The 19,055-nt window shown below is 46.5% G+C and overlaps 1 protein-coding gene and 1 pseudogene across 1 annotated transcript; one reads left to right on the top strand and one right to left on the bottom strand.

Moving 5' to 3' along the window:
• Nucleotides 1-336: 336 nt before the first annotated feature.
• Nucleotides 337-9,300, top strand: LOC112667299 (keratin, type II cytoskeletal 2 oral-like). Its single transcript, XM_025458896.3, has 9 exons — nt 337-1,053; nt 2,339-2,559; nt 3,894-3,954; nt 4,637-4,732; nt 5,328-5,492; nt 5,600-5,725; nt 6,364-6,584; nt 7,901-7,935; nt 8,337-9,300. The coding sequence occupies exons 1-9, from the start codon at nt 403-405 to the stop codon at nt 8,747-8,749; spliced, it is 1,989 nt and encodes a 662-aa protein (XP_025314681.1). The 5' UTR covers nt 337-402; the 3' UTR covers nt 8,750-9,300.
• A 5,000-nt stretch (nt 9,301-14,300) lies between these two features.
• Nucleotides 14,301-14,919, bottom strand: LOC112667271 (ADP-ribosylation factor-like protein 2-binding protein; annotated as a pseudogene).
• Nucleotides 14,920-19,055: the final 4,136 nt, after the last annotated feature.

Raw genomic sequence — 19,055 nt, forward strand, 5'->3', positions numbered from 1 at the left:
GGAACTCAGCGCCTCCTAATCCCCTGGTGTCAAAACCCAATTCATCCTGCTGGATCAGGTGCTGTCTGAGTTCCCTAAGCCCCCTGAGGAAATCACAGGGAAGAAGGGAGGAGAGCTCCAGTCTTTTGTCAACTGTGGCAAGTTTGGGTGATTAAGCTAAAAAAGCAAAGTCATTTTGGTCCAGAGGATTAGTTTTGAGGTGTGTTGCAAATCTAGAAGTAACTTATTGCCTGCGAGGCAAACCAAACCCAAGATGACTCTCAGCTAATTGCCTGCCTTTCCTTGTGCCAAGCCTAGCTCCTTGGTATATAAAGGCCAGCCTCCTCTTCGTCCCCATCCTCTCCCTTCATCCCCCTCGGCTTTTGCTAAGTGATTGTTATCTGACCTCCAAGCTCTCTCACCATGAACAGACAAGTCTGCAAGACATCTGGTGGCGGCAGCCAGGGCTTCTCGGGCCGCTCCGCCGTGGTCTCAGGCAGCAGCAGGATGAGCAGTGTGGCCCGCTCCGGGGGAGCCAGTGGAGGGGCCTGCGGGTTCCGGGGTGGAGCGGGAGGCTTCGGCAGTCGCAGCCTCTACAGCCTGGGTGGCAACAAGAGCATCTCCATCAGCGTGGCTGGTGGCTCCCGGGCTGGTGGCTTTGGGGGAGGGCGTAGCAGCAGTGGCAGTGTCTTTGGGGGCGGCTATGGAGGTGGCTTTGGTGGTGGCAGAGGAATAGGAGGTGGCTTTGGAGGAGCTGGTGGCTTTGGAGGAGGAGCTGGTGGCTTTGGAGGAGGTGCTGGTGGCTTTGGTGGAGCTGGTGGCTTTGGTGGGCCCCGTGGCTTTGGTGGGCCCGGAGGCTTTGGTCCTGGTGGCTTTGGTGGCCCTGGTGGCTTTGGTCCTGGTGGCTTTGGTGGTCCTGGTGGCTTCCCCGGGGGAATCCAGGAGGTGACTGTCAACCAGAGCCTCCTGCAGCCCCTCAATGTGGAGATCGACCCCCAGATCGGGCAAGTGAAGACCCAGGAGCGCGAGCAGATCAAGACCCTCAACAACAAGTTTGCCTCCTTCATCGACAAGGTGAGGGCAAAGCTCAGAGGTGCCGTGGAGGGTTTGGGCTGCTCATGGGGTTGGTACATGGAGATGCCGGTGGGATCCGCCAGGCTTACAGGCGGGGGTATTGGCTTCTTGTCCTGATTCTGTCTTGGGCCCCTCAGACAGCAGGCATGTCTGTTTTACTCTTCAGGCCCTGTTTTCCCAGCTATGAAACAGAAAGGGATTTTAGCTTCTGATTTCCTTCTAGGGATAGGACTAAGGAAAACTAAGTGTGGGTCCATGTTTTCAAGAGAACATTCAATTTCTCTTGAAAAGCAGCTTCTTGACAATCTAAACCAGTTGGTAATCAAACTTGCATTAGTAAGAATCTTGGGACTGCCTCTCAGTGATGAGTGTTGGCAACTGACTTACTTTCCAAATGGTGCTATGTTGTAGTTGATAAATTTATATTTTATACATATATCAAAAATATATATTATATATATATTGGCTGATATATATATTTTAAAGATTTTATTTATTTATTCATGAGAGACACAGAGAGAGACAGAGACACAGGCAGAGGGAGAAGCAGGCTCCCTGCGGGGAGGCTGATGTGGGACTCGATCCCAGGACCCTGGGGTCACACCCTGAGCCGAAGGCAGATGCTCAACCACTGAGCCACGCAGGTGCCCCAGCCGATGTTAATTTGAGCTGTCTATGCTGGGGCAGGGAAGGGTGTGCTGGATCTTGGGGAATGAGCCTGGGGTTTGAAGTTAAACCCAGGTCAGCTATAAGCTGAGTAACTGAAAGGGGAAGCAACTAGGGAAAACGTGAAACAACTTAGGAAAAGTTAGATCCTGCTGACTATTTTCACTGCCTGTAGGAAGGTAAAGTTTTCACTTAAAAAATAATTACAATTAACTGTATTTACGCTGACCTTCTATACTTGTGTTCTGAAGGATTCCCATAGACTAGGGCAGTGCCGGCGGTGACTCTTAGCGTGGTCACTTAGTATCCAAGCCACTTTGGGCAACTTAATGTGTTAGAGACTCTGTTTCCTTATCTACGCAGGGGATAATCACATCTCTTTTATAGGTGGTTGTGAGGATTAAATGATTTAGAATAAGTGAAAATAGTGGGTATAGAGTCAACAACACATTGTGGCTCTGTCTCGTCTACATTCTCATCCTTCTCAGTTAAACAGAACAAAACCCAGAGGCTGTTACAGATTGAACTAGGTTCATTGCCACATTTCCACTCTTTGGGACGCATGATTCCACTTTCTCAACTCAAGAGGCTAACTCCTTTTCTTTCTAACTTAACACAGGTGCGGTTCCTGGAACAGCAGAACAAGGTCCTGGAGACCAAGTGGGAGCTGCTCCAGCAGCAGACCACAGGAGCTGGCTCAGGACCCAACAACCTGGAGCCTTTCTTTGAATCCTACATCAGCTTCCTGCGCAGGCAGTTGGATTTGGCTCTAGGGGAGAGAGGAAATCTGGAAGGAGAGCTGAAGAATATGCAGGACCTTGTGGAAGACTTCAAAAAGAAGTGAGGGCCCCAACTGGGGAGTTTCCCCTTCCGGGGGATTAGCAGGAAGGAGTAACTCCAATTTAAGATTTTAACTGTTCCAGACTATACCTTCAGTCAATACTCTTGGATGGATTTGTTGGGTGAAGTGTGACTGAGTGGAACGGGGTGAGAGGGTGGGGACTGAGACTTCTAAGTGGCTGATTATGACAGATTTCTCAGGATCCAGGCAGACCCCCTTCTATACTAGCCTCGATGGATGAGAGAATCCTCCCAGAGTTAAAAGCTGTTTGGGATGGAGAGCGCTCCACACTTACTGTGCATAGGAGTCACCTTGGAAGCTTGTCAGTCCTAGATATACTGAATCAGTAGGTGTGAGGCATGTCCCAGGAGTCTGAGTCCCCATAGTTCCCAGGGGTTCCTGGCAGATGGTCTAGTACTCTTTCAATGTGCCCAATACTCTGTTTCTGGAGCTTCAATCAGTCTCCTGCATGTTCGGGGTTGTAGTTGATACCCTCTGAGGTCTATGAGAGGCAAATAGGGCCTCTCGAGGTGGGAAGGAAGTTCCAGACATCCCCAGGCTCAGGACTCACAGTGGTGGGCATACCTGCTCTGGGGAGGCCCCATTCTGGTTCAACTGCACAAACCTGATGGGCACCTGCTCTGTGCCAGGCTCTGTGGTGAGCTCTGGGAATCCAGTGGCAACTCGGATTGACATTGCCCAGGAACCTCTCCTCCTGGAACCATTTCCATTTTTTAATCTTTATGAGATCTAGACCCTGGGTGGGAGATTATAGTCATTAACAAGTAGAGGTCTCATAACCTTGATGCATTTGGAAGACAAGAGTTTATTCTTTCCTAAATTCCTGTAAGAAGCAGCTCTAATTAATGGGAAGAGACACAGAACAGAGGCAGAAAGCCTCTTCTGAGCAAATACCTCTCTGGATCTCATATACACACGTTGCACTTTGTGATGTCTGTAGAGTCAGGCAAGTAGTCAGCTTCCTTGATGTCTTCCCCCACCCTGCCTACCCACACTTCAGCCTGTTCCCAGACTTCGCAGAGAAGGTTGAGGCAGTGGCCTGAGCTCTGAAAGGCCTCTAAGCAGGACTGGCTACATAATCCTGGGGGCTCAGTGCAAAATGAAAATGCAAGGCTCTTGTTAAAAAATTATCAAGAATTTCAAGATGGCGCCAGCAGAGCCATTAGATGGAATGAATGTGAGGACCTTCTGAACTCAGTCAGAGCTCCGTGTAACTGCCTAGGTCACATGCCCATGAAGCTGTCTTGTCTCTGGGTGAGGGGATTCCACATGCATGTTTGGGATCCTCATTTTTTTTTTTTCTCTGTCCCAGGTATGAAGATGAGATTAACAAGCGGAATGCGGCTGAGAATGAGTTTGTGGGGCTCAAGAAGGTAGGAGAACTGGGAAGAGCAGGTTGAGGCTCTATTTCTGGGCACTAACCCCATGGAGTCAGCTGCCCTGGGGCCCAGGGACCCTATGCTGCGTGTAGATTTTACGTTTCTCCTTATGTTTTTGGAAATGAAGGAAGCTGCTCTAAATACATTGTTGATGAGGAAAACATCTTACAGTGTTACTGCAATTAATTAATCAGTTAGTAATGTGAACTAATAATAAAGGTCTTATGTGTAGCATTAATCAAGGTTTTCAGCCTACAAGTGTACCCTGGATGTTATTAATAATAACAATCATCCAATACTTGCAGCTTACTTAACCAGTCATCATAAAGATGAGGTAGTGAGAAGAATACCCTCATTTCTATTCAGAAGGTTGGTAATATAATATCCCAAACCCAAAGTCACATGTTAAATAAATGTGATTTTCTACCCTTACTCCAATGCCTGGCTAATATGGTTTATATTTTGTTAAAGCATCAGGGTTTAATTGGTCAAGGCAACTAAAGGGAAGAAAACTGCTTTGATTTTCTTTTAAAAGGGAAAGTGAGGAGTGGAAATTAGGAGGAGGACAGGGGAGGGACAAGGAGGAGGGACAAAGGCTTAGGAAAGACCTGTGAGTGATGGAGGGGCAGTGGGTCATTCTTTTGGGTTTCTGATTTCCTGCCTTTATACCCTGCAGGATGTGGATGTGGCGTACATGACCAAGACGGAGCTGCAAGCCAAGGTGGACAGCCTGACAGATGAACTGAACTTCTTGAGGACCCTCTATGAGATGGTGATTCCTTGATTCCTTGGTTTGCCAAGCTCCAGAGCCTTCTTTTCTGCATCTTCCCAGACATGCTTCCCAAGTAGGAGTTTAGGGGATAGTCAAGTAGAAGAACACCCCCAAACCAGCAACAGGGCTTAGAACTCAACCATGCCCTGCCAGGGAAATGCTCATTTAGGTCTCCCAGCCTGCATAGACCTGGGCCATAGAGCCAGGGTCCCTTTCTGTCTTCTTTGTTTTCCTTCTGTCTTGTCCATTTTGTTCTACACCTTCCTTTTGGCTCCTAAACCAGTACCATAGCTAGCTCCTTCAGACTCCTCCTCCCTACTGCAGTCCCATGGAAACCCCACAGTTGAGCTCACTGGCTGATACTCTCAGGCTGACAACCTGATTATATTTGCACATTAACTTTTTCTTTTAACATGGTTTCTAGCAGCCTTTTGGCTATAGCGGGATGGGGCCTGAAATGCAAGCTTATTTTTCTAACTATCTCATTCCTGGCTCCATTGTTGGGATATATCTGCTGGTAGAAGATTCTTGGACTTCTTCATTCCCAGCATCTTCTGGGGCCAAGGGATGGTGAAAATGATCATGTTCCCCATAGGAGCTGTCTCAGATGCAGAGTCATGTCAGTGACACATCTGTGGTCCTGTCCATGGACAACAACCGCTGCCTGGATCTGGACAGCATCATCGCCGAGGTCAAGGCCCAGTATGAGGAGATTGCCCAGAGAAGCAAGGCCGAGGCTGAGGCATTGTACCAGACCAAGGTGAGAGCCCTCTCCTTGCCCCCATCCTCTAGGTTTAGGTCTTGCTGACCTTCATCAGGAATGTTCTAACACTGCAAAACCATGTTGATTGGTTTCTCTTCTGTCAGCTTGGGGAACTTCAGACCACTGCTGGCAGGCATGGGGATGACCTGAAGAACACCAAGAGTGAGATCATGGAGCTTAACAGGATGATCCAGAGGCTGCGGGCTGAGATTGAGAATGTTAAGAAGCAGGTGGGTCTGGACCTAATGGAGAGATGCTGAGGGTCTTCTGGGCCTTGGGGAGAAAGAGAAGCAATAACTGCCTCTGTCACATGCTTTCTCTGTCCTTTCATGGTGTCACATGTGGGATAGCAGTCTCTGGGAGAGTCCATTCTCCCAGAGATTCCTTCTGGAATTGGATTCTTGGAAAGCTCCCTAAGGAGATATTGTTGCTCATTCTGGCTTTCCCAGCAAATCTTGCAACTGTAGGGATGGCCTTAAACACTTAATTTCAGTAGAATCTGCCTTCAACGAACTATTTATCATGTACTTCACATAACCTCAATGGCTAATTTGTATCACTGGAATAAAGTGATTAATTAGGCAAGGGAGTTTTAAACAGTCTTGCAAAAAAGAGCCAGTTACTAGACCACTACTACCTTTACTAGCAAATCAGTGTTCTTATCTTGATGAGACGTGAGTTAATTTCAATGGGCTAAAGATAAATAGACCAATTGCAAAATGGACTTCTGTTTTCTGGCCATGTGCAATTGCAATTTCTAAGGTAGGGGATGGAGGGATGCTGAACGGGGAAGAAAGTTTTCAGGAAAGATCAGTTGTTTGTTTCTTGGTCACTATGCTAATCGGTCTCCTACCTCTCCCTGCCCCAGAATGCCAACCTGCAGGCAGCCATCGCTGAAGCTGAGCAGCGTGGGGAGATGGCGCTCAAGGATGCCAATGCCAAGCTCCAGGGCTTGCAGACCGCCCTGCAGAAGGCCAAGGATGACCTGGCCCGGCTGCTGAAAGAGTACCAGGAGTTGATGAATGTGAAGCTGGCGCTGGATGTGGAAATAGCCACCTACAGGAAGCTGCTGGAGGGCGAAGAGTGCAGGTGAGAGAGCATGTGGGGTCAGCATTCTCCAGATAAGATTTTAGAGTGACCTTTGATAATAAAGAAAGAGAGCAAGATGATTGGAGAGGACAACTCAGACAAAGAGTAAGGAATCTCCTGAATGACAGAATTTAGCATTCAAGTGCCATCATTTTTTTTTTTTTTTTTGTCAATCAAGATCGTCCAATTCTCCATTTTACCAGGACATCGATGTTGTATTACATAGGTCTGTTGATCCTCCTTAGGAGCAATAAGTAAGGAAAAGTGCTTTGGGGTTATGACAAAAGTTATAGTGCTGTCCACTGGAACTTTCTGAGATGACAAAATGTTCTGTGTGCTGTCCAAGACAGTAGCTATTAGTCACTTGAGTACTTGACTTGTGGCGAGCGCAACTGAAGAACTTAGTTTTATACTTAATTTAATTTTAATAAATTTAGCTAGCTTTATGTGGATATTGGACAGCACAGTATAGACAGTCCTGCAGCTTTCCACCCCTGAGGCTGTCCATAGGGAAAGGGGCTGATGCACACATACTCTGGAAAAAATAGCACAGTATCAAGTAGCAGATAAGGGCTTAGTGAGTGGATATCAAATGCCAAAGAACTATCAAGGGTTGAGAGATCCTTCTGCTGACTGGCTAGTTGCTCTAAGCATCCTGCATTGTCTCTGTCCTCAGGCAGTTCCCAATCTGAGGGAGGAAGCAGAACTCAGGTGTGAGAAGGAAACTTAAGGATTTTATATAAGTCTCTGTGAAAAGGAGTGGGAGTGATGATGGTGCTCTAAGTGTCGGGGATTGTGGGACGAGGACAGAGTGGTTGACGATAGTAAGGCACACAGTGGCAAGGTGCACAGACATGCTCCATGTGTGCTCAGGCATGTGGACATGCCTGCTCCATAAACAAGAAAGAGGCACAAGAAGAAGGGCTGTGTGGGCAGGACATTTTCAGACTCATCATGTGTTGGGTGTCAGCTCTTCTCACATTTTACCCATATAAACCACTGAGGGGCTAACCAACTGGGGGTTAGGTGTTGAGCAGTCAGCCCGGAACAGATTCTCTGGAAACTAAGGGGAAGAGGATGGACAGATGGAGAAACAGGATGGCTGGTGAAGCTCCTGAACATCTTAACTCCCCCAGAGCAGCCTCTTTTCCTGGGGAGATGTGGTCATGAAGACTCTTGGAATAGCCTTTCTTCCTTTGGGGGCTTGACTCCTAGTGAGGCACATAGGGGCATGGCTCCCAGGGTTATGAACCCTCAGCTCCGTGGCTAATGACTCATGGCGGAAATAACCCACATCTTCTTCTCTTCCTTTTTAGGATGTCTGGAGAATGTCAGAGTGCTGTGAGCATCTGTAAGTCTCCCTTCAAAAATGTTCTCCCTGGGTTGCAAAGCAGGTGACCAGAGACATCCTCACTGACTGACCTATAGCAGGAAAGCTTGGCCTATGCAAGGAGTTCAGGCCACTAAACAGTGCTAGGGTCTCGGGCCATGGTCACACACTCCCCTGCTAGCATAAGTGGGGAAACTCTCTAACGCCAAAGCTAAAATGCCTGTGGTCTTGGGGAGTTCCCTAAGTTGGAGAACCAGAAATTTCTGTGGATGCTACTGGCTCTTGTTCTTGGGGGACACTAGAAGGCCAGGCTCACTCTTGTCAGGGAAGTTGAGCATCTTTCTCAAATTTGCACAACAAGCAGGGTAGGGTTGTCATCCAAACCCAGGTCTTTGCCTAAATTGAGTGCCTGTTCTCCGCAGCGGTGGTCAGCAATGTCACCAGCACAAGCAGTGGCTCTGGTGGAAGCCGTGGAGGGTTCAGTGGTGGCAGCAGCGGTGGCTACAGAGGCGGCAGTACCAGCAGAGGCAGCAGTGGAGGCTACGGAGGAGTCCGCGGTAGCAGCAGTGGAGGCTACCAGAGCGGCAGCAGCGGGGGCTACCAGAGCGGCAGCAGCGGGGGCTACCAGAGCGGCAGCAGCGGGGGCTACCAGAGTGGCAGCAGCGGGAACAGGCTCAGCAGCGGAGGAAGCAGCTCTGTGAGCCAGAGTGGAATTGGCTCCAGCTCTGGTGGCATCCAGACCTCAGGAGGCAGCAGCTATAAGTCTGGCAGTGGAGGCAGCACCAACATCCGCTTCTCTCAGACCACCAGCTCCAGCCAGCACTGCTCCAAGTGATCCTCTGGGGTTAAGCGTCCATGCCCACCTGCATCCCTCTCGGCCTGCCCACAGCACTTCCCACTCTGCCTGGCATCAAAAAATGCCAACCTCCACCTTGCTTTTCTTCAAGTTCCCTGGAGAAGGGGCTGAACTTCTTCCTGGCTCCTCCATCCCCACGACCTCTCCTAGGCCAGGGAGGTCCAACTGCTAATCCCAGATGGTGGTGCCTCTAGATGAGCCTATGATGGCTCCTGAAGATGGTAGCAGTACGTGAGCCCAAACAACTATGGGCCTTCCCAGCCTGGTCTGTTCCCACCCTGACCCATCTCTCTCTCTCAGAGATGATGGTAGTTGATGGTCTGAAGCAGGCATGTTTCAGCCCCGCTGAGGAGGGGGGTGCTAGAAGGTGAATGGTCAAGTTCTCTTGGACTGTTGGTTCTCAGGGTGCCCTCCCCACATCTGGGCATCATGTCCTGACTTACCTCTGCCCCTTTAATTCCCCCAGCTGTGGATGCTCTGGTGATGATTATTTTGCACTTTCTTTTCTCAATAAATTGCACTGTATTTCACATTCGGGTGTTTGGCTTTCATTCAAGGAGTCATAGAATAAGCTGAGGTTCAAGAGTGGAGAGAAATCAGGTGTGGATGGTGGTCTTCCAGAAGTTCAGTGGTGGGTATAAAGGATACTCAATAGTCGTGTCTTCTCCTTTATCCATTTGCCTGGGTTCTTGTGATAGGTCTGTCCGAGAGTGTTAATGTTGCTTAAGTGGGGGCCTCCACCCCCATCCATCCTCTTTGCCTCTGAGTTGACCTCTTGGACCCAGTCTTGGAAAAATAAGGTTTTGCAGTTCATCAAGAGAATAGATTCTACTCGGCCTGCGGTTCCTTTGCTCCAGCTCTCATGTCAGCCAGACAGTGAATTCTCTTGCTGCAAACGCAGCTCCTAGAGTCTGGAGGGATCAATGCATAACACCCTCTTTTCCCTGACCAGATTGTGAGCCAACTAAAAAGTAAGACAAAGGAATACAGGACCTGAGGATTAGGCTAGATTTCCCACCCGGGCAGACACAACATAGGGCCATCATGGCCTTCCCTAAGGGGTGAGGCCCTTCATGGGAGATAGGAGAGCAGAACATCAGCTTGTTATGAACAGTCAGATCCTAAGAGATGGAGGGGCAGAACTATGCATGCCCAGTTCTCCCTTCCAAATTAGCTTTTCAGAAAAGAGAAAGAGTAAGAGAGCCACTAGTGGAGTTCACTCCAAATGGGTATAAAATTAGGATTGAGGAAGATGCATACTTGCCCTTACACTGGCATTTCCTGGCTGTTCCTAGAAAGCTGAAACCCAAACCTAGGGAGGAGAGGGACAATGAGACAGCCACTGAAGGAAGCAGGGGAATGGACAGCTTTGGTGGAGTCTCTGTTCCTTTCCCCACGCCCCAATTCAATCCCATCTTCGTGCCTTTGAGCGTGATAACATTCTGGTGTGTAAGTCACTGTGTATCATACATTATCTCCCCACACCCATAAGTCAGATCAGAGCTGGACTAATGAGAGGTCATTTGTACACTAACTGATGGGCCAAGAAGAGTGCCAGGACCTGGTCTCCATGTTCTCGAGCCTGATCCAATCTCCTACACTCACCTCATCTGATCTCCAAAATACAGCAGTTGGATCTCAAGCCTTGGAGGATACTAATTTTAAAGTTCCTATCCTTGAAAGTGTAATAAATCCTTGCCTATCTTTTCAAGGCCTGCTGGCAGAAGGTAGCCCCCTTTCCCATTTACTCTTGGCACAGCTCTGGGTACTGTGGGAGCAGGAGAGGCCATTCTGGTTTGTTGCTCTCACAAGCCAGCAGGAGACATTACAAGAAACATCACCAGCCCCTAGGAAGACACCCCAGATGCTCTGCTCCTTTGTTGCCTAACTAACTTCCTGGGTAGAGGCTGAGTGCACTGGACTAAGCCAGCTCTCATCAGACTGAAGCAGCAGAGTTTGGGGATGGTTGCTCAGTCTCTTTTCCATCATTCCATGTGTGGAGAGCTTGTTCCTGGGTGCTACTTCAGGGCCCTGGGGCATGCAGCGAATACTTAGGGCTTAACTGAAAAAATGAAGAGAGTCATGACAGCCAGACCTCCCTCCCCGCAGCCTGGAATAGGCCACACTCCAAGGCAGGATGAAGCTGAAAGTTGACACTGAGAGCCTGGCAACTTCTTATGAGCTCTTGTGAGGAGAGATGGTGGAGGGGGTTACAGAGGGAGGTGATGAAAGACTACAGGATACTTGGAATCAAGAAAGGGGGTTGATCAAGGCGTGTTGGAGAGGAAGCCTGGAGCAGGCCTGGCAAGAAGAGTCTGGGCAACCTGGAGGAAGGGCAAGGTTGTAGAAGAGATATCCAGACCAAAGACCAGGAGAATTCTGGGACTAGCATCATGTTTTATATTCTTGACACAGGCTGGGATTAAACCATGTGCTGGTGGAGCAGGGAAGCTTCCAAGGTGAGGGCCTCATTTTTGGGTCCAAGCTAGAGGCTGGAGAGAATCAAATGTCTCTAAGTATATGGGAAGCTGGCAGTCCTGAGCTTTCTGCGTCATTAAGAATCCCTCATATTCATCTCCCATGTGAAGATAGAGCTCTGGCAACTTTTTTGCTTTTGAAGGCAGCCAGGATATGCAGAATAGGTATTTACCTTACGGAATGGCCAGAGGGGTGACAGGAGCCTTCCCAAAGTGAAGCTTGAAATCCTACCAGTTATGTCTTTAGGATTAAACAATCTGTCTCCTAGAGGCAACTGCTTCTTCATTCTCTATCCTTTATCCTTTCTTCCTTTTTTTAAAAAAGATTTTATTTATTTATTTATTTGAGAGAGAGAGAGAGAGAAGTGTGGGGAGAGGGAGAGGGAGAGAGAGAATCTTGAACAGACTCTGTGCTGAGTGGAGCCCAATGTGGGGCTTGATCCCACGACCCTGAGATCATGACTTGAGCTGAAATCAAGAATTGGACGCTTCACCTACTGAGTCACCCAGGCGTCCCTATCTTTTATTCTTTATTCTTACTTTTTCCCTCTTCTTCTGAAGATCTTCCTCTATAGGAAGATCTATATCATTCCTCTATGATAAAAACAACACATATCTGTAGCAAAAATGCATAAAATTTAGCAAAGTAAAATAAAAAGATGATTTATAATTCCATCTCCCTGTGACATTTCCCTATGTGTATGCATGTGCACACCCTCCCCCCACACACATACGTAGAGATAGGTGCAGGCAGATGTATCCTCTTTTACAGAATAAAGTGTTTAACAATACATATTGCTTTACAAACTGGTTTTTCACCTAATCTATTGTGGAATTCATTCATTTAGTCATTCAACAACTAGACTGAGTGCTTATCATTTTCCAGATATTGTGCTGGGCTCAGGAATAGAGAGGAGAACATATGTCATCTCTGTTCTCATGGGGTTTATAGTCTGGCTGGGAAGAAACTTACCAAATGATATCTTTCTACAACAACCAATATAGATGGAGATCATTATTTTACTTTTCAGTGCAGACTTTTATTTTTTTTAAAAGTAGGCTCCACATCTAATATAGGGTTGGAACTCACAACCCTAAGATCAAGTCACATGCCTCTACCCACTGAGCCAGCCAGGTGCCCCTCAGTTTCTTATTTTTACTTAAAAAAACCCCACAAAGGTACACATTGGGGATTAAACTACATTTTTTCCTTTTTTAAAACAAGATTTAAAACATTTATTCATGAGAGACACACACACAGAAGGCAGAGACACTGGCAGAGGGAGAAGGAGGCTCCACGCAGGGAGCCTGATGCAGGATTCAATCCTGGACCCCGGGATCACACCCTGAGCAGAAGGCAGATGCTCAGCTGCCTCCCAGGTGTCCCTTTTTCCTTCTTTGTAGAGGTGTGGCATACATGTTTTCTGGTCATTAATATTCTACCAAACATTTTAATTAAACTTAAGCCAGACAGAGGAGCATTATTAAAGCTTTTTGGAATCCCCCTTCCATTCAGACTGCATTAGACCAGTGAATGTCACTTTGGCAGGGAGAAGAATAGAGGTGGGAAGGCACAGCTTGAAGAATCACATTTTTACTAAACTCATCCTAATTCCAACCCAAAACCTAAAAGCTGATTTATACAAGAAAGGATTTTAAGTGAGTCTGCATAAATACTTACTATGCTATACGGAAAGGATAACTTTAGTTTATATTCAGCATACAGTATATATTCATTGGTGTCCAATAAAACAGTAACTCCAAAGAAGAAAATACTTTTGCCTTCATAGCACCAACAATTAAAAACTACAGCCATTTAATACTTAGATCTTTAAGTAGGTAACCACAGACATTTTTTTAAAAAGATTTTATTTATTTATTCATGAGAGACACAGAAAGAGGCAGAGACACAGGCAGAGGGAGAAGCAGGCTCCATGCAGGGAGCCCGATGTGGGACTTGATCCCGGGACCCCAGGATCATGCCCTGGGCTGAAGGCAGATGCTCAACAGCTGAGCCACTCACGCGTCCCAATCACAGACATTCTAAGATTAAACCTACCAGATTAGTCTGAGTATTAATCTACAAAAAGTATTTTTTTTTAGTGGTGGCTGGCTGGCCCAGTTGGTAGAGCATGTGACTCTTGGCCTCAGGGTTGTGAGTTCAAGCCCCACTCTGGGTGTAAAGCCTACTTAAAAGAAAAAAAATTTTTTACCCCCAAAATGATTCTTGTTAAAAAAAAGATCTTTTGCAGCAGTGGTACGACATCAGGACCAGAAGAAGAAAATGATAAAAGAACTGCAAACTTAAGTCTAGGAGTTGATTTTCATATGTAGCTTTTGGGTAAAAGACATCCTTTTTTAGTTTATTCCCACAGCCAAGACTAGTTCTGATTTTCCCATAATGGTGGGCTGAATATAGAGGAGTTTCAGAAATCTGAAGACAAGGGCAGCTGTTTATGTTTTTTTTTTCTGTTTTGTTTTTGTTTATGTATTTAATAGATGCTGAAAGCAGTTAAGGATAGGGGCACCTGGCTGGCTCAGCAGTTGAGCATCTGCCTTTCACTCAGGTCATGATCCCGGGGTCCTGGGATCGAGTCCCACATCGGTCTCCTGGCATGGAGCCTGCTTCTTCCTCTGCCTGTCTCTGCTTCTCTCTCTCTCTCTGTGTCTTATGAATAAATAAAATCTAAAAAAACCCAAAACAATTGCAACAAAATTCCTAAATAAAATCTCCATACAGGTGGGCCATTGGGTTTGAAGGACTGAAACTCTCAACCAGAGCTGTGAGCACGGGGAAGATTTATGCAAAGCCTGCCTGTGGTACTTGGAACAGGGAGGGTTTGTGATTGTGTTGTTCTACTTGTCACAGGAGCATGTATTCTGGGGGCAGGGGCCTTCTAGGTGGAACGCCTGACATAGTCTTGTCCCAGAGCAGTCTGACTTTCAGAAGCACCTGAGAGAGGTGTCTGTTTTGGCAGGAGAACTAGGGCTTACTGAATAGAAGAGGAAAAGAAGACGTCCTGGGAGCCTCAGGAAATTATCGTTCTGACCCATCAATACCTGGTGTTAATAACCCCTGTAGAATGGGGCCAGCCTTTCCAGGTGTGTTCTCCAGTCACCGGGAGCAGAAGCCTCTCCTGACTTATTCCCGCCTTGTCCAGGAGGCCGCCACTGCTGCAGGTGGGAGCTGGTGCTAGAGATTGCTCCGGGGAAGGGGCCATGGGAGATGATTTGCACAATGAAGTCACTCCTAAACCACTGCTTAAGGCCAGCCCTTGGCCTTCTTTTTCTGCTCTATAGTCCAGAAACATCTGGATGCCAGAAAGTCCGTAAATGTGAACAGCATGTTGAATAGGTCATTGGCCACCTCATCTTCACGGTGCTGTGCTGTTGCTATGGAAGCCACCTTGTTGAATTTGGGAATCCACGCCAGCAGCTGTCTTCAATGTACTTTTCTACCAAAGAGAGGTATTCATTACAAGCGGGTGTGTAGGTGAGTTCATTCTCTACCTCCTGGTAGTATCTGTCCATGAGGTTTCTCAGCAGTACCTGGAACTCCGCATCCATGACAACGTCCTGGGTAGAGCCAACCACAGCACCAAATTGGCCTTCAGAGATGGAAGAGATGGACGATGAGAAGCTCTCTTTTCCCAAGACTTCTGCGGCCTCCATTGGCCTCGGCTACTGGCCGGCGGGCTTCCCCGCAGCCAGGGCTGGCGAATCTGCACTCTGCACCCGGCCCCCATGACTGACTTCCAGGATCCACAGCCCGTCAGCTGTCACAGTGGCCGAGATCATCATTCTTAATGGCTGCAGAATATTCCATTATGTGGATGTAACACATTTTGTTGTGTATGTTTTTTCCACTGTAATAAACATTGCTGCAGTAAACACACATGTCTCAGGACACTTGTCCCATTCATTCTTTAAGGTAACTTTCGAGATGTGGAATTGCTAAGCCACTTTAAAATTTTGATTTATATTGTCAGTCTACTGTCCAGAACGAGTGTACCAGTTAGTAATTTTACAAATAATATATAAGACTTCCTGTTTCTCCAGTTGTACATTCTGTGATATTCTTTTTTTTTTTTTTAAAGATTTATTTATTTATTCATGATAGACATAGAGAGAGAGGCAGAGACACAGGAGGGGAGAGAAGCAGGCTCCATGCCGGGACTCCAGGATCACGCCCTGGGCCAAAGGCCGGTGCCAAACTGCTGAGCTACCCAGGGATCCCCTGTGATATTCTTTTTAAATTTTGAGTTTGTATGTTTGATTTTCATTTCTCTGATTGCTAATGAGATTGAACCTTATAAATATGGTACATATTATTTAATTATTAACATTTTAAATATATTAGCTATTTAATTTTCATTTTCTGTAAATTGTTTCCATTTATTCAGTCCATTTTCTCTTTGGATGATCATTTTAGTTTTCTTATTAATCTACTCGTCCAAGACAAGGGTTCCAATAGCACCTGAGCCACTCAGAAGGCTAGAATCTAGGCAACATTCTTAATTGGGCCAGGATGAGTGCCCTGTGGGGGAAGTAGGGGTGAGGAAGGCAGAACCTGGCCCAGGTACAGGGAAGCCAGAGGGGGCTGACAGGATTGCAGGGAAGTGGGGCCAAGTTCCAAGTGGGGGAAGTCACCTCTAAAATCATGTCTGCAATGGTGGATGAGATGATGAAGTTGGGAGGCGGGGTGGCTAAGAGAGAAATGGAAGCTGGATCAGTCCCATAGGATGAGGGGTCTGCTGTGGATGGCCCTCCAACACTAATCCTGCTTTATTCACTTCCCTACAGCATTGATCCTAAAAGCACTCCAGTACATTTTCTGTCCACGTTTTCCATCTATGAGGAGGAGGAGGAGGATGAGGAGGATGCCTCTCTTCAGGCAAGAGCTAGTTCTCCTGGGGAGAGTAGAGAAGACCCTGAGATCCTTTTTTTTTTGACCCTGAGATCCTTGAAGACCCTGGAAGTGAAGAGCCAGTGGCAGTGGGCAGCTCATGGCTGATACCAAAGATTTATGACAAAATTCTGCAGGGATTTGGAAGGGAGTAGGTCCCATGACTTGCTGCCATCTGCTTAATTATAAACCTTTCCTGGGACATTCAGAAAAGCTGAGCTGTGGGTGGGACAGGGATTGATTGATGTGCTAACTGATTGGGTCAGTCTCCTCAGCCCACCTCCTACCTTGTCTGTCCATTCTAGACATTCCCTCCCCACTCCACCCCCCACCCATGGCTGAGTTTCTGAGGATTCCACTGTGATGCCCAAGGTCACTGAAGTCAAGACTTTATTAGCTGATCTTTGGCTCCTAAGAGATGAAGATAAACTCCTCTAAGAATTTTCCCTGCTGCTAGGCTGCTGGGGCTAACCTCCCCTAATCTACCTTTTACTGGCAACTGGGGAGAGCGATTGGCAAAGGTGTGCATTAAAGCTCCTTTCTCGTGCTACTGTTTAGACTAGTCTTTTGGTTGTTTCAAGACAGGTTCCACCTTACTAAAGATGCAGTTACTCATATGCAAAGCCTACACAGTACACATTTGAAAGCCCATAAATTTATTTCATGTACCTTTTGCTCTGAGAAAATAATTACGATGCAGGGTCTTATCTGTCCAACAGTAATCCTTCATGATGGAAATTCAAAGAAAACCTGGGACTTGAGGCATTTTTAACAGTTGTTTTCAACTTCGAATAATTATTACTGTTCAGTTAGAATGAAGTGCAATTTTTTTTTTTTTAGTGTGGGTGCAAAGGGAGAACAAGAAGCTCAGTCAGGCTTCATACCCCATGCTCAACATGAAGCTTGACATAGGGCTCAATCTTGCAATCCTGAGGTTGTGACTTCAGCTAAAATCAAGAGTTGGACACTTAACCAACTGAGCCAGCAAGGCACCCCAAGTACAAATTTTAGCAGAGTTGAGTGGGTCTGCCCAATTTCCCTATCTGCACATAGCTGATGCATCTGAGTTTTCTGACTGTAATCCCTGCCTCATCCACCACACACCTACACACACACACACACACACACACACACATACACACACACACATGCTTGCCTTTTTGAAACAGAGAAGCACTTGTTAAAAAAATAAAATTCAGCTGAGTAAATGTGAAGATCTAATTGGCTTTATTAAATGATTCAAGAGTTGGGCAGCATCCCATCTAGCAAGTAGAAGGGAGCTCAATGACCCAAACAAAAGGATTTTAAAGGCAGGGGGAAGGCATAAAAAAAGGAGAAAGGATTTATTAGTAAGGAATGCATTGTTCAGGCAAGGTTACCTTTCCAAGAGGAGTGGAAGGGGGTCTATCAGTAAATTTCCTGGTATTGACCAGGAAATTCTACATTGATTGGCTAAAGGTTGAAAGTGCAGTTAAGTTAGGTGTTAAGTCTTAGTTTACTGACTTGTCTTAGATGATGCTATTTTGGGCCTGTGATTTTTCTTTTTAACACTCCAGATAGCAAAAACAAAACAAAACAAAACAAAACAAAAACAAAACAAAACAAAACAAAACCAAAACCAAAAAAACCCCTCAAAACCCCAAAACCCTACCACACACAGATATGCACCCGATGAGGACGCTGGTGAGAGGTAGTTAGGTTATTTGTTTGATATGCAAGCGATGATTTTCTGTTATTGTACAGAGGAGGACACCATTAGCTAAGAGCTAATATGTACCAAATGCCTATTATTCATTAGGACCTGTTCTAAAATAATTCTTACAGGGTAGCCCAGGTGGCTCATCAGTTTAGCGCTGCCTTCAGCCCAGGGTGTGATCCTGGAGTCCCAGGATTGAGTCCTGCGTTGGGCTCCTTGCATGGAGCCTGCTTCTCCCTCTGCCTGTATCTCTGCCTCTCTCTCTCTCTCTCTCTGTGTCTCTCATGAATAAATAAAATCTTGAAAAAAAATAATCCTTACAACAACACTATGAAAGAGATCATATTGTTATCCTTGTCTTATTGATGGAAACCAAGGTGTAGCATGTTAAGCAACTTATGAAAGTCATGTAACTAGGAGCTGGAGGTCATAATTTGAACTCAGGTACTTTTACTACAACATGGCTTGACTGACTCAAAGACCAGTAGGATACAAGGGAAGAAAAGGTTTTCTAGCAGTGGATTTTTTTTGCCCCAAAACTCATGATGCCCAACTCTGATGTTCCAAGGTCTCCTTGGCCTATCTGTTTTTTTTGTGAATTGGAAAAAGGTGTCTACTCAGTGCAGATACAACTCCACAGATTTGGCAGAGGACAGCACTTTGTGTAAAGTGAAAGATGCCTGCACTCTGGACTCCTATTAGCCGATTTCTGGCTAATAGCCCAAGCCATAGCACATAGATAGGTGACCAGAGTATGGGTCTGATTTTGGCCTTTTTACTCTTGACCTGGAACTCTTGTATAGGATACAACCCACACAAATGTACATGGAAGCCTTGGTGGTTTTGTGTCTGAGCTCTGAGATCTGGGGGGTGGGGGAGATATCTCTAATTCTTGTTGACTCCTTGGTTTGTAGTCTCTGCAGCTGGCCTGCCTCTGCACCTTTCCATTTCCGGGGTTGGCACTGTCTTTCTAGAATAAGACAGTAATAACACCTGCTCTCCAGTGACTCAGGGTCCCATGGAATCTTACGGCTTTAGATTCACCTCAGCTGGCAAAGGATGGGTGTGTGCTCTCTTCAGCAAGGAATGCTTTGTCCATAATCCTGACACATTGGCTCTATCCATGGTTTATCCACCACAAGCAAAGAAGAGTTGCCAAGTTACATGAGAATGAAGACTGGGAACCTATTTATGTAGATTGTAACC

Source organism: Canis lupus, chromosome 27 (assembly GCF_003254725.2).
Source record: "Canis lupus dingo isolate Sandy chromosome 27, ASM325472v2, whole genome shotgun sequence".
NCBI lineage: Eukaryota > Metazoa > Chordata > Mammalia > Carnivora > Canidae > Canis > Canis lupus.